Genomic DNA, 15955 nt, shown 5'->3' on the forward strand with positions numbered 1-15955 from the left:
ACATAGATTATGGGATTTGCTACCACAAGATGTAGTGATGACCATTGGCTTTGATGACTTTAGAAAAGGATTAGGCAAATCATGGCAGCAAAGGCTAGCAATGGTTATTAAATCATGACAGCTATATGGGGGACCTTTAGCCCTCCAGATGTTGTTGGACTCCAACTTCTACTGGAGTCAGTGGGAGCTGGAGTCCAACCACATCTGGAGGGCTACAGGTTCCCCAGCTCTGTTCTGTATTCTGTCTCTGGGATCAGAGTCGCTATGCCTCTGAACAGCAGCCCTGCTTCTGGGCTTCCCATAGGCATCTGGTTGAACACTCTGAGAAGCGGAATGCCGGAACAGAGGGGCCTTTGGTCTGAACCAGCAGGGCTTGTCTTACAATCAGACATTTTGAGGGTTTTTTGTTTCATTTTGTATAGGACATTTAGTGGCAAGCCATTAGAAGGATATTAGCGTATGGTGCCAGCTCTCATGCGTCTGGTATCACTGTAAAGGATCTCAGTTTTGTTTCCAGAAGGGTAATGACATCAAGAATGCAGCTTGGCAGTCATTAGCACACCACAGAGGGGTCTGCTCAGAACAAATGAGCACATTTATTTATTTGCTCTAAAATGTAATATCCTCCCCCTAGGCACTAAGCATTCATATTCAAGTAAGCAAGCAATGCTTCACACTAAATATTAGGCCCTCTTAAATGCTCAGCTCATTATTTACCCTCGCAAAACAGGCGCCTTTTGAAATGTGACTTTTAGCAAGCTCAGCGTCTTCCATCAGCAGTCCATTAAATTAGGAGGAGAGGCAGCATCTGACAAATCCAGGTTCTGGCAGAAGGTACAAGGGGAGTGTGTTCCAGGAGACTTCTTGTTGGGACAACTCTCATGATAGGAAAGGAGCAATTGAAGAATATAAAGGTAAAGGTACCCCTGCCCGTACAGGCCAGTCGTGTCCGACTCTAGGGTTGTACGCCCATCTCACTTAAGAGGCCGGGGGCCAGCGCTGTCCGGAGACACTTCCGGGTCACGTGGCCAGCGTGACGAAGCTGCTCTGGCGAGCCGGCACCAGCGCAGCACACGGAAACGCCATTTACCTTCCCGCTATAAAGCGGTCCTTATTTATCTACTTGCACTTAGGGGTGCTTTCGAACTGCTAGGTGGGCAGGAGCTGGGACCGAACGACGGGAGCTCACCCCGCCGCGGGGATTCGAACCGCCGACCATACGATCGGCAAGCCCTAGGCACTGAGGTTTTACCCACAGCGCCACCCTTGTCCAAAAGAATGGGGGGGGGAGTGACTGTCACACAATGGAATTCATGATCTCATGTAAAGTTAAAGATGAGCGTGTTCACCTTGGGCTTCAGAAAAACTGGTTGCAATAGGCTTTAATGGGTAAGAATTTATGACTAGAGATACCAGGGGGGAAAGGATGCCAGGATGGGTGGGAGTTCCTAAAGATGGAGTTGATAAGGCTACAAATTATTCCAGTGGGAGGCATCTTAAAAAGACACTGCGACACCACAAAAAGCTTACTGCAGAGATGAAAATAAAAAAGGACATGCATAAGCAATGGGAAGAGGAACAGGCCACCAAGGATGAGCAGCTCAGATTTGTAAAGACGGCGTCAGGAAAGCTAAATAGCTGAGGCTGGCAAGCGAGGCTAAGAGCAGCAAAATGGAGCAGTTCTGCAGTGGAACCAATTACTCAGAGGAGCTGGAAAGCCATCCGTATGCTCTACATCCCCAAACATTACAGAACAAAGAGTGGTTTTTCCCCACCCCCTCCATTCCTTTCCTTGATTCATTTCCCCCTTTATCTGGGTTTGAATTCAGATATCCATCTTACGGAATTTGGTGAATTGTTTTGTGCATCACTGATGGAACAGTATGAATGAATGGCAATCACAACAAATCATCATCAAGAATCCAGTTGTTTTGGTGCTTAGTCCAAGTGGCTCAAGCTTGCACCCCAGACCAAAGATTTACTGCTGTCTCAAGATAATCAAAGTTTGCTTGCATTGATAGAATCATAGAGCTCACAGTACCACATGAAAACAAGTCCAAACCACTGCACAAAGACAGGAATATTAATCTATCAGCCCCTTGTCAAATTGCACCATACAATACAGATCACAACATGCCCTGTGCATAGTGGTGTGCACAGAACAATTTGCTTCAGATGAATCAAGCAAATGAGCCAAGCTGCATATTATATCAAAAGGCAACATATCTCAAATAATTATTTCTCATTTAGGACCTTGATGTGCGCAACACCAAATATTCATATGAAGGCCACCATATTATATTAAGTCATGGCATTGAGCCATCTATACCATTTATGTTTACTTGACTGGCAGCAGCTCTCCAAGATGGGAGCACCTTTCAGCTGGTGATGCCAGGAAGTGAACCTGGGACCTATTGCATAGGAGATAATAAAATATCCACCCCACTATTTAGCTCAAACCTCTCATGAGCCTTAATACACCGTTAATACGCCAAGTTACAGGGAATCAGGCAGAGGGCCTCCTTGGTAGTGGCACCCGCCCTTTGGAACGCCCTCCCAACAGATGTCAACAACAACAACTACCAGACTTTTAGAAGACATCTGAAGGCAACCCTGTTTAGGGAAGCTTTTAATGTTTGATGTATTACGGTATGTTAATGTTTAATGTAGTCCTCCTAGATTAATTTATTCCTGTTTTATTTAAAAATCTGTGTTCAGTGAAATATTTTAGTGGTGGTGTCTTCATGTAATCTTCCTTGTTTTTTTAGAGTCATGGGTTCAATCCCTATGTTGGGCAAAAGATTCCTGCATTGTAGGGGGTTAAACTAGATGACCCTCGCAGTCTCTTTCACGCCTATAATTCTATGATTCTCCTAATATGCGTTGTCTCTTTCTTACTGCCTTGTTGTTCCCAGAACAGTTCTATGTCTCAATGTCACCCGAAAACACTCCTTTGTTCCCACGCTTCTCCCATCAAATACTTTCTCTCCTTCGCTGTCCATGACTCAGTGGGCTGTTACTGTCTGTTAACCTCTGCCTTGTATCTCCTGCATTAGATGACCTGGTACAGATGCCACCGACTCCTCCCAGCAGCCATGGCAGTGACAGTGACGGATCTCAGAGCCCAAGATCCCTCCCTCCCTCCAGCCCAGTCCGCCCTACTGCACGCTCCTCCACAGCAATCTCTTCTTCTCCTCTCCTCACAGCACCACATGTAAGCAGGGAGCTCCTGTCGTGTGAATCATAAGGCATCTCCCGGCTCAGAGCACAAGGTTCAGGGTCGCTTTGGGCAGGGATGCCCTAATAAGGTGCACAACGGGAATGTGTGACGGGTCAGGATTGTAACAAGGATGGAGGAGAAAATAAAATGGTTTGCATTTTAAGTGTGAACTTTCCTAATTTGCACTTTATGAACCAACGCACAAACAGAAATGCGGCTGCCCTTCGAAATTCACACTCCTCAGAATTTTGTAATGGGAGTTCTCCCAACAAAATATGCATTTTAAAAATTGTGCATAGTAGTTAAAATATTGTGCAAAAAATCAAGAAAATTTGCTTGCAGAAATGCATATACAGTGGTACCTCTAGTTACGGACTTGATCCATTCCGGGGTGCCATTTGCACCCCGAAAAGTCTATAACTAGAGTGCCGCTTCTGCGTACACACGCGGCACAATAGAGTGCTTCTGCTCATTTATGAAGCACACAGATCGCTTCTGCGCACGCACGTGTGGCAAAACCCAGAAGTATACACTTCCGGGTTTGCTGTGTTCGCAAGCCAAAAAGACGCAACATGAACCCAACACGAGGTATGACTGTAGTAGACAAAAGTACATTTAAAAGCACACAAAAAAATTGTATGATTTTTTGCGCAAAATTTTTTTTTTAATTGCAAACTAATGTAGAAATGGGGTAAGCTGGACTTAAGATTGAAAAAATAAAAAAGTGAAATTGGCAGATTCATCCATCAGCATGATGCTGAAATAATCCATAACTACTGGCAAAGGAGCTATTTGAAGGCACTTACTTATTATTCATATTCATTTCATTTCTATATCGCTTTATATCTTTAAGGGGGGAAATCGCGAAGTGGTTTACAATATTAAACATTAAAACATCAAATAAAACATAACAGAATAAAACAAAACAGAAAAAAGTTAAACATAAAGTATACATTCAAAGCAACATAATTGACAGGAAACTAAAATCTTACCTTAAAGATTTCAAAATAAAACATTACAATGGAGGTAAAGTATAGAATGCACATTTAACGCAGTAAAAAAAAATTAAAATATCTAAAACATTTCTAAAGGAAACGTTACTAAAGGAAGTCAAATATAAAATGCACATTTAAAACAGCATAGTTAGCAAGAGAGTAAACTATTGTCTTAAACATAGAACATATCTGGCACAGTTGCTGGCTATCCTGGTTCATGGCAGGCAGCGTCTGTGGAAGCTCAGGCTCCATGACCCAGCTCTGTGCTAGGAGACAGGCAGGAGGCATTTACACTGACCTCTGCCACATGCATGGGGGATTTTTTTGTTGCCTTAGATTTTACAGTTCTCAGATTGCCTGGAGAGTTGGAGTTTCACGATGCAAAGCCATTAATGTAACTTGTAGTTAGGCCTCTTGGGTTGTGGTAATGAGGAATGCTGCTCCCCCCGCAAAAAAGCAGTATATCAACCCCAAATTTCAAGCGGTACAATAGTGACTTTTGGGGCAAGGTCCTTCTTTTTGCAGGGGAAAGTTAGGGATGGGATTGTTGATACGAATTCTGAAAATGTTGCTGCTTTTCCTTTTCACTTACAGAAATTACAAGGGACCTCGGGACCCCTGCTTCTAACCGAGGAGGAGAAACGTACCCTGATTGCTGAGGGCTATCCCATCCCAACCAAGCTGCCTCTCACCAAAGCAGAGGAGAAAGCACTGAAAAGAGTTAGACGAAAGATCAAGAACAAGGTCGATAATTCCACTGAATTGGGAAAAATCAGGAGTGTGTGTGTTTGATTAATGTAATCTTTAACTTGCTGCCTCATCTGAGGTTCTCCAGCTAAAATTAAATCTGTGTAGTGATAGGGCTTTGAATGCTGCCATAAGCTTTCTAGATCTAGAACTTGAAGAAGTTCTTTTTAAAAATAACCATCAAGGACATTTTCAACATCGCAGTTTTTGATGAGAAGGATGATTTATTTAGTTGTTCATTCTTGCTCAGGCGGACAGGGCCCTGCCCTGCTGAGCTTACAATCTAAAAATTGACACAAGGGCAAGAGCAGATAAAGGGAAGGGAAATAGAGGGCGAGATAAATTGGGAATTGGTATGCAGTTGTTTCTATTACAAGGTCTTTGCCTTAATCGTGAACATCATAATATTGGGATGGAGACAATATATCCCATTGCAAGTCAAGACAAGGGCCTGTTTCGCACATCACACTAAGCTGAACTGTGGCTTAGCATGAGCACATGAGCAAGCAGACTTTCAGCGAGGAAATGGCAGCTTTTTCACTCTTTCCTAGTCGTTCTGCTGCTGTACCGTGCTGAGCTAAGCCATAGTTTACCAGTAGTCTACCATGTTGTTGAAGCCCAGGCTCATGGTTTAACTCTCTCCAAACTAACCACAGCTGTAACTAATGTTTGTCCTATGGTTTGTGCTTTTTCGTGAGAGCTAAAACACGGGCCTGAGTTTGTATGACATGCTAAAGCAAACATGACTTATATCTCAACATGGCACAGCAGCAAAGGAAGCTGGAAGGAGCAAAGCTGCTGCAATCTGCACTCTGGGAGTCATCATGCTTAATTGTTTATTTGTCCTCTTGTCCCAATATTATGATTTTCATGACTAAGACTCAGCCCATATAACTGAAAGAACCTCCTCTCCTGGAGCCTTGTGTTTGCACTGAGCCACGGTTTGGCCTAGTGTTATGGCAGCACGTGGGCCTTCTAGCTGGAGAATTTGGAAAACTAGACACCCCTTCTTTCCCCTCTCCCCCCATTCCTTTATTAATATATTTAAAAAGCTTTGAAGATCAGTATAAATGCACGTGTCCATCAAAACTGCTTGCAGCATACTACCCATTCCCTTGTAACTTTGTGAGCATAATGGGCCTCTTGAGTAGTCAGTCTCATCAGCTAATTGCCCAGAAAGAGTTGTTTCTGACCCAGGTGAATGAGCAAGCAAATGTCTGTGGAGTGATATGAAATACTATCTGTGGATCCCCAACTCAATGTAAGTTCCCATATTACGAGCCCACAGTATGCATTAGTCACCTGTTGTGACTCAGACAAAAATACATCCCACTTGGCCCAAGTGATTCAGCCACTTTGGGAAATTCTGATCCACAAAGAAGTTAAGTCATAGCCCTTGCTTATAAGTTGGTTTGCATTCTGATCATAACATTTGATTCAGCAACATGTAAGTGTTTAGAACAGGATAGGGTGACCTCAAAAAACACTGTATCATGGCGTCCCAGGCAAGGTATCTTAGAGCAAATGTTTAGGGACAGGGCGCCAGTCCTATTAAAGTAAATAGCACAAGGAGAATGGTTCAAGTTCAGTAACATTAATGTGGGTTGTCAGTTCAGTTTAATAGATCATATATGAAGTTGCCCTCCACTGAGTCAGTGTATTGCTCCATTTAGCCCAGTAATGCTTACTCTGGCTGTCAGGAGATCTCCAGCCCTGATAGAGGCATAATTTTTCAACTGGAAATTTCAGGAACTGAGTCTGGGAACTTTGGTGTGCAAAGCATGAGCTTAGCCATGCAAACACATGAAGATCCTTTGCATACACCACCAGATCATTAGTCCACCCAGCTCTGTGCTCTGCTAGGGACAACCATCCAGGGTCTCAAGCAGAGGATTTTATTTATTACAGGGGATTGAATTTGGAACCTTATGCAGGCAAAGTGTGTGTACTCTACCTCTAGCCTTCCCAGATTGTGACACAGCAGCCAAATTAGGGCTGATCAACTGGACAGAGTAGGAAACCTTAAGAGCACACCATACTTTTCAATGCATCTTTTCTTGGAAGACCTTCTGATTATGATTATGAAAATAGGCAATCGGGATATAAATTAATAAATTAATTGTTGTTGTGAGCATCTCCCCATGACCACAGTGGGCAAGTGACATAGAAGGAGCACAGAAAGCAGAACTCCAGCTCACATGCCGTTCCCATTTCAGCTGGCGCAAGAACATGCGAAAGCGCTCTGGGGAGTTATGTAGTGACAGGAGGCCTGCCTCAGGGCCAAACTAGATATGACACAGAAAATCTATTTACAGGTTTTCTTCTGTATATATATGTGTGTGTGTGTGTGTGTGCACGCGCGCACATACACACACACACACACAATTTTTAATTTAAAAGAGCAGCAGGGTTCTTATGTGAGATTGGGGCTGTGATGCTGGGAGAGGGGTCTTTAACGCTTTCCTCCCATGCCATTCCCCCAATTTATATCACACACAAGGTAACCATTGAGGGTTTTGTCCAGCAAAGGGAACAGCGCCTTGATGTGGGGTAGAAAGGGTTAACTCTCCCAAGTGCTGTGACCCTGATCCAAATTGGGCTTCTCCGTGGCTGCTTTTAAATTCTAAAAAAACAAAACAAAACGTGGGTGATGCTGTTCACATCACATTTAGTTTGACTTTGACCCCTTAGAACAGCCTTCCCTACCCACGTAGTTCCTAGATAAATTATTATTATTATTGGAAGTTTAATGCTGTGTTGTGTTTTTAATATTCAATTGGAAGCCGCCCAGAGTGGCTGGGGAAACCCAGCCAGATGGGCAGGGTATAAATAATAAATTATTATTATTATAATTATTATATTATCTGTTTTGGACCTCCCATCATCTTTGACCATTGGTCATGCTAGCTGGGGCTGATGGGAGTTGTAGTCCAAAACACCCAGGTTGGAGAGTTACTATATGAGAATTGTTCTTCAGGAGGTTACATTAGCAAATCTAACGTTGGTATTCTTCATTCCTTAGATTTCTGCACAGGAGAGTCGCAGGAAGAAGAAAGAATATGTGGAGTGTCTGGAGAAAAAGTATGTTCTTCTCTCTGAGCTTCCATGCTACATTAACTCTGGATTTGTAAGATCAGTAGTTTCTTTTGTACTTGGCAGCACTTGGAGCATCGTGACCCTCTTGCAGAAGTGGCACATTCTCTTAAGTATCTTCCCTAATGCATCCCTGCTTTAGGGAAGAGTCGTGCTGTTGACAAAGTCTTGAATGTAATGATTCAAGAAGTCCACCTGCTACCCAGAGAGTAAGATGCACATCTAAGAAATAAATGCATGAAACGATATGTGTTTAACAATATCACTTAAATCGAACATTTCACCATGTAACAATTATGTAAATGAAACTCAAGTGCCAAGGGAGAAAGATTGTTCTCCACCAGCCTGTTCAAAACCCCTTGAGCTTTTGGTGTGCTTTCCCAAGCACTGCAAATAGCTTAATAAAGATGGAAGGAGAAACCAGAGTTGTTATAGCACAAATTCCTTAGTTCCTGTTCCCATGAAAGGAATTTGCTGCTGGGCGAGATGTCCTTGAATCTGTGTCCTTGAATTCAATAACAAATGTGCTATTCTTTGCGGATAGCCTGGTACCACCATCTCACTGATCCTCATCCTTGAAAAAGGGAGTGGGAGGAAGAAGCGTGGATCAGTAAATGAGGCAGTAGCTTTTGTTACAATAAGCATCCATGAAGCTTACTGGATGACTTTGGGTCAGTAACCATCTACTTAGCCTAACCTACTTCTCAGTTCCATAGTGAAGGTAAATGCAATTAGAATTGTAAAGAACTTTGTACATAGAAAAATGCTATATGGGAGATAACAATAGTTTCTTGCAACATGTTCTGCACAGTGGGCACCATGTAAAAACAGCAGGAATACTGTACACCTTGATGTTACCATTAATGGTTGTTTCTTATTGCATTTTGTTTGTTTTGTTGTGAACGGCCTTGGATTCCCCATCCCCAATTGAAGGGTGGCATATGAATCTGAATAAGAAAATATAAAATTATACTTCCTACAAACAGGGCTTATTCAGCCCTGATTTCTGTGTTTACAGCTTCAGGATTGGTTTAAGGGTTGCCATATGTCCTCTTTTTCCAGGACACACCCTCTTTTTCATGCATTTGTAAAATGAGAGTTGTCAAAGTGATTCATAGTTAGAAGTAGAAGTTGGCAAATGTGTCCTCTTTTTTTGCTCTTCAAAATATGGAAACTCAATATGCTCAAACTGTCTTGCCCTGGTGAGCAACCTGGCAACTGAATTCTGCACTAGCTGAAGTTTTGGAACTGTCTTCAGAGACAGCCCCAAGTATAATGCATTGCAGTAATCTAGGTTACCAGAGCATAGACAGATGTTAGGCTATCCCTGCTCAGATATGGGTGCAGCTGAGCCACCAGTTGAAGCTGATGGAAGGTATTACATGTCACTGAGACCACCTGAGCCTCAAGCAACAGCAGTGGACTCAGAAGAACTCCAAAGCTATGCACCTTCAGAGGGAGTGAAATTTTATCAAGAGCAGACCACCTTCCATTCATCCTTTCTAGGGAACCATCCACTAATAATGCCTAAGTCTTATCTGGATTGGCTCTCATCCAGTCCATAACCAACGCAAGACAATGGTTCAGCACATCCACTGCCACCCCTGCAAATGTAAAGGAGAAGTAGAGCTGTGTGCCATCAGCATATTGCTGACAACGTACTCCAAAATTCTGGATGACCTCACTCAGTGGTTTCATGTTGATATTAAACAGCATAGGAGATGAAATCCAACCCTGAGGAACCCCACAATGAAGGCTCCATGGGGCCAAATAGCACTCCCCAAGCATCACCCTCTAGAAATGACCATTCAAGTAGGACAGGAACCAATGCAAAGCAGTGCTGCCCACCCCAAACCCAAACCCAGACAGCCACTCCAGAAGGATACCATGATTGATGGTATCAAAAGCTGCTGAGAAGTCAAGGAGAATTAACAGGGACATGTTTCTCATCTCTCTCCCAACAGAAGTAATCACACAGGGCAACCCAAGTAGTTTCTGTACCAAAACCAGGCCTAAAACGCCAGTTGAAATGGATCTAGAAAATCAGTTCCCCCCAAGAGTTAAAAAAAAGTCTTGTTATGCAAACAGCATCTAAGGGGAATTCTGAGCAGCCTTGGGACTGGAGTGGGAAAGGAAGGTTAACTCTCTCTCTCTCTCTGCCACAGTCTTGATAAAATTGTGTTTTCAAATATGTTATTTGCATTTCAAGGATCTCCAGAGTGACACCAGTGCATCTTCTCTTGAAATGCAAATAGCAGCAGCAGGGCTATATGCACCTGAAAGTAAATCCTATTTAACCTAATGGGGTTTTACTTATGAGTAGGCACGTGTAGGATTGCGATGTCAGAGAAGCTATTTTGTCAGGACCATTATAGGGACAGAAGGAGTTAAAGTTCCCCCCTCCTCTAACAGTTTAGGGACTTCTGAAGCTTCCTTGCTGCTGTTATTTACATCACAAAACTGTGAATGTTCACAGCAATTCATTGCTGCATCTAGGTTGGCTCTTAAGGATGAGATTTTGGAGGTGGGTGTGGATCAGGCTGATGGATTGCTTTCTTTTTAATATGGGGCTTGTTTTTACTTCTCCAGGGTTGAAAGTTATACATCTGAGAACAATGAACTGTGGAAAAAAGTAGAGACCTTAGAAAATGCAAACAGGTGAGGAGAACCCACATTTGATCTATGACTGAAGGATGGTGCCAAGCAAAGGGAGGTCAGGGGAAGGCTGGGAACAAAAAGAGAAGAGATTTCTTGGCGGACTTTGGCTTACCCCGAAGTATAACTTTTTCATTTTTCCAGCAGCAGCAGATAGTCAGCTGGGTTTGGTTAGCAAATGAGGAATGTTTATGTTATGACAGCCAGGAAGGAACTTTTGACAGATGGAGGTGCAGATGGGGGCACCTCTGAGTGGGCCATTTCCTGCCTCTCTCTCAGTAGCCTGCCTGGCCTTGGGACCAACTGGCTGACAGCTGAAGTGAAATTAATCGTAGATTGGTTTCTAGGGAGAGTGCTTGCCAAGGTCAGGTAGGTATAAGCCGGAATCATTATCCTGGGAAGCATTCTATATAGTCAAGGGTGAGGAACAGGCCATGGTGAACAAGAGTCAGCGACCAGGACGAGGGTTCAATGGGGCTGAGTTGAAGGGAGCAAGGAAGTCAGTCCTGGCTCAGTCCCTGACAGTGGCGTTGCATGGGTTGTCAGCACCCAGGGCAAGGCAAGTAATTTGCGCCCCCCCCCCCGCTGCACTGTCCCTCCCCCAGATAGTCCCTCGCTCTGTCTCCACACCGCATGCCTGGCACCCCCCCCCTCCACAGTGCACGGTGACCCGGCGGCTCGGATCGGATTTGCACAGCCAGCACTGCAGTGAGAGAGAGTGAGTGAGCCAGGTAGGGGCAGAGAGCTGCGAGTGCGAGCGCGCCCCTCCCCTAGATGTTGCGCCTGGTGCGGCCCCCCCTGCACCCCCCACGCTACGCCACTGGTCCCTGAAGTTCACCAGCCAAATGTCCAGATTAGAACCTGATCTCTTGGAAGGGTTTTACGGGGGGCGGGGGAGGAAGGCAAAAAACACAACCAGCTGAGCTCAGAGCCAATCAAGATGCCTGAAGGAACAGGGAACTGTGTGGAGTTCTACTTTTTCCCCAGGCCTTCTATGCTGACTGAGTGGTTGAGGCCCTGGCCTTTGGTTACATTAAATGAAACTCTCTTCTATGTTCTTTGAGGTGCAGAGAGTGTTACCTAGAGACATGAAAGCTTAGAAAAGAGTCTAGCAGCTACATAGAGCAGTTTTAAGGGAGTGCTTATGGCAGGCCTGTTAGCAACAAATAGGCTGGGAACAGAATGCTAAACTGCTGCCCCCAAAGGCGTTTTCCCCTCTGTTCATAATCTGCTGGAGAGCTGTCTCTGTACGGTTCTGGTTTAGGTTTTGGTGTGGTGCCACCCACTCCAAGGCATCACACTTGCCATAACAAAGAAGCAGATATCGCCTCTTGCCGTGAGCTGGGCTTCTGCCTGAAGAATCCTTGAGGCCCCTTTATTCTCGTCTGGCAGAATCTCTGTCCAAGGAATTTGTTTCCTTTGATGCTTATGGAGAAGACAAAATATCCGCTTCATGTAGCAATGGGAGAAGACAACAGGAGGGACCAGGAGTTTTGCCTAGCCTCCCATGAAGGGCCAAAACAAAACGAAGTCACAGCACATAAAACATATGCAAAAGACAGCAGGTTTGGGGGCAACACCTTCACATCCTAAACTAGGCTACTGTGCTCTACTTTCACTCTTTTTCTCCCACAGGCCAGGGTCACATGAATAGCTTTTTCAGCTTTACAAATGTATTATCCACGCCAAGAGGTGCTGAGAAGGAAGAAGGACCCAGGAGTACAGATTTTTCTTTATAGAGGATTAACTTTCTGTCAGGGGAAGACAATGTGGTGCCATCGAGATTTTCTGGATAACAGCTCCCATCATCTCCAGCATAGCTAGCAGTCAGGAATGATGGGAGTTGTGATCCACAACATCCAAAGGGAACCACATTGGCTACTCCTGGTCTAGGTGAGCAATGCAGAAACATGATCTGGTCTTCTCTTTCCAGCATTCCTGTTAGTCACAAACAGTATGGGCTTATTTGCCCTCTGAAATGCACCCAAGTTTCATCTGTGGGCAGAATTAAGGCATTCCTTTGTGAGCAGCATATGTATGAGTAGTGCAGGAATAAAGCACCTCTAGAGGAGCTTCCCAGAATGGTTTGCTTAATGTCCTTTGTAATCAGCCTTAGATGCTGCCTTCCCAGGCTCTTCCCATCAGGCACAGAGCTTTTTGTAATCTGTAAGCCTTCAACCAAATGGGGGAAACTATCATCAGTGACCCTGTTATCCAGGACCTATCCCCTCACTTAATCTTGCCAGCACACTTGACCTTGCACTTGAGCTCCCTGCCCTCATTCAGAGACTCTTTGTCACACTCATTTCCTTTGATTGCCTAACAGCAGCTTCTGACCCTACCTTTGTGGCTTGATGCTGCTCCCTAGAGACCCTGGAAGTGTTGAGCATATTCTCGGCTTCTCAGTAGCTAAAGCAGCTAGCTATGTTGGTGGTTGGTGACTGCCATCTGCTGGGCAATTTATGAACCCTTGTGTTCAGTTTATGAACCTTTACTCCCATGAATTCTGGAGTTCCGTTTATTGTTGGTTGTATTTGGAATAATAGATCTCCCCCCCCTGCCCCCCCGTCTCACTCTTCCTTCCTCTCCTGTTTATGTGCATCAAAGCAGTTATTCTGAAATGGTTCCCAGGTCTACGCACTCCAATCCAGCTCTAGTCTGAATCCATGGTTCACTATGTGCAGCAGTAATTACGTCACCGCCTCAAACTGTTCACGCTGTTCTTTTAAAAGATAGCAGCTACTGGAAAAATAAACAACCCCAGCATTATACCTATGGGCAAATGAGGTTTTCAGGCATTAATCCCAAAGGATATCAACATTTTTGGGGTTTAACAAAAATAGGCAAATGTGCAAACCCTACCATGGTAGAGCAGTTTGTAAGATAGTCTCCATGTTTAATGTTGAAAGGGTCTGTAAATAGGTAGCATTAGCTAAAGGAGCATCTTATTTGCATGACTTGTTCATATAAGTATTCTTCTGACATGCTTACACTTAATTGATTTTTACATTTCATATCTTACATTGTGAATATACAGCATAGCTGTCAACTTTCCCCCTTTTTTAAGGGAAATCCTATTCGGAGTAAGGGAATTTCCCTTTTTAAAAAAGGGAAACATTGACAACTATGATATACAGTAGTATTTCTGGAAAAAAGAACATTGAAAGTATTAAGCTCAGGGTGAACCACCCTGAGACCTCCAGGTATAGGGCGGTATATAAAGTCAATAAATAGTAACAATAAATAATAATTAAGTTTCTGAATTTGTAATGTCTTTGGATTTCTTTCTGTTTCTTTCTTTCTCTGATTATTTTTAAACAGTTTCTTTTAAATGTAAAAAATTGCTCTCTCATAGGACTCTCCTCCAGCAACTACAAAAGCTGCAAGCTCTGGTAGCAGGGAAAGTTTCTAGGCCATATAAAATGGCTTCCACACAGACAGGGACCTGCTTGATGGTAAGGTCTGCATGCTATCCATTCCTTGGTTACTTAAGCTTTATTTCTTCGTTATGTACATATATCTCATTTCCCCCTCAGGTGGTCTTGGACTTGGACAGTGTTTAGGCCAGATTTGTAGTTTGTCTCCCCCAGACAAACCCAAGAGTGGTAATCCAAGAAGAAACATTTGTTACAGGTCATGTTTTGTTTGGAGTGAGACAAATCACAAGTCCTGCCGGGGGGACAGGGAGGTGTCAGCCTTCTATGGGCAAGAATGACATGTTTTAGTTTAGTGGTCTCTGAATTTTGTTTCTCCTACTTTTCTTCTAAATGTGGTTAAAGTGTCTGTCTAGGACCAGGGACATCCAGTTTCAATTCCCACTCAGCCACTAAGCTCACATTGGACCAATTACTTTTTCTCTGCCTATTCTACCTCACAGGGTTGTTGTGAGAATAACCGGGGGTGGGAGGGTCATGTATGCAGCCCAGAGCTCATTGGAGGAAAGGCAGAACAGAAATGGAGTAATTTGTTTTAAAACCTGAATGTAATACTTACATTCAGATGTCAGGTGGTTTGGTTTGCTTGCAAGTATCATAATGGCATTTGGGATTTTAATGGAATAAGTACAGTGGTACCCTGGTTTACAACCATAATCCGTTCTGGAGGTCCATTTGTAAACCAAAACAGGTTGTAACCCAAGGCGCGCTTTCGCCAATGGGGCCTCCAAAAAAAAACTATTCGTAATCCCCCCAAAATGGGTTGTAATCCAAAATAAGGTTGCAAACCGGAACACGCACTTCCGGGTTTGACGTGTTTGTAATCCAAAACGTATGCAAACCAAGACATATGCAAACCAAGGTACCACTGTACACACATCTAAACTAAATACTAAAGTAAATATGTGCTTAGTAACTGAATTCTGTTGATTTTCACAGTACTGTAATAGTTTATGATTTCCTTCTTTTCTCCTCAGTTGACCTGTGTGAACTCATGTACATATCCACACCCTGTTTGTTGACTGCACTGACTATTTCTGCCATATCTGCTCCACAGGTCCTCGTTTTGTGCTTTGTTCTGGTTCTGGGCTCCCTACTGCCGTGTCTCCCAGAATTCTCTTCAGCATCGCAGACAGTAAAAACAGCTCCAACGTCAGACATATACACAACCAGCAAAAGTGAGTCACATGTGATCTAATTGCTACTAAAGCCCTCTTGAAGAGCCAGAACTACCCCAAGTCACTGCTGAATCCAGCCAGCCATTTCCTCAAATGGTGCAGATTATCCTTCTGTCTTAATGGCTGCATATGTACCATTCATTTAAAGCACATGACTTCTTCCAAGGAATCCTGGGAACTGTCGTTTAAGGATGCTGGGACTTATAGGCTTGTGAAAGGCAAACTACTGCTCCCAGGATTTTTTGGGTGGAGACGTGCTTTAAATGTATGGTGTGTACACAGCCAGTCTTGTCCCTGTGGTTTGTTTTATTCACAAGAGTGTATCATTTGAACAGAGCAGTGTTTCCCAAGCTTGGGTCTCCTGCTGTTTTTGGACTACAATTCCTAACATTCCTGACCACTGGTCTTGCTAGCTAGGGATGGTGGGAGTTGTAGTCCAAAAACAGCTGGCGGCCCAAGTTTGGGAAGCACGGCTTAGAGTGATGCATTGCCCTTGTTTCCTGAGTGACGTTTCCTCCAGAGCTGCTTGCTCCAGTTTATTCTTTACATGGTCCTGTGGCCTAGCCTCATTTGCCTTTTAAAGGATTCATTCTCCTTCCCTTCCTCATAGATGCTTCTTCTCCTGTTCCTCCC

General features: G+C 43.8%; 1 protein-coding gene across 1 annotated transcript in view; it reads left to right on the forward strand.

Annotated features, from left to right (window-relative positions):
- The window catches only part of CREB3L1 (cAMP responsive element binding protein 3 like 1), a 79250-nt gene that overhangs the window by 58513 nt on the left and 4782 nt on the right, over nucleotides 1-15955 (forward strand). The window contains exons 5-10 of the mRNA XM_083456001.1: nucleotides 3057-3214; nucleotides 4810-4959; nucleotides 7985-8043; nucleotides 10645-10713; nucleotides 14066-14165; nucleotides 15202-15322. Coding sequence (XP_083312127.1) covers nucleotides 3057-3214; nucleotides 4810-4959; nucleotides 7985-8043; nucleotides 10645-10713; nucleotides 14066-14165; nucleotides 15202-15322 — 657 coding nt within the window. The remainder of the gene's footprint in view (nucleotides 1-3056; nucleotides 3215-4809; nucleotides 4960-7984; nucleotides 8044-10644; nucleotides 10714-14065; nucleotides 14166-15201; nucleotides 15323-15955) is intronic.

The sequence above is a fragment of the Podarcis tiliguerta genome, assembly GCF_965153285.1.
Source record: "Podarcis tiliguerta genome assembly, chromosome: 1".
NCBI classification, from domain to species: Eukaryota; Metazoa; Chordata; class Lepidosauria; order Squamata; family Lacertidae; genus Podarcis; species Podarcis tiliguerta.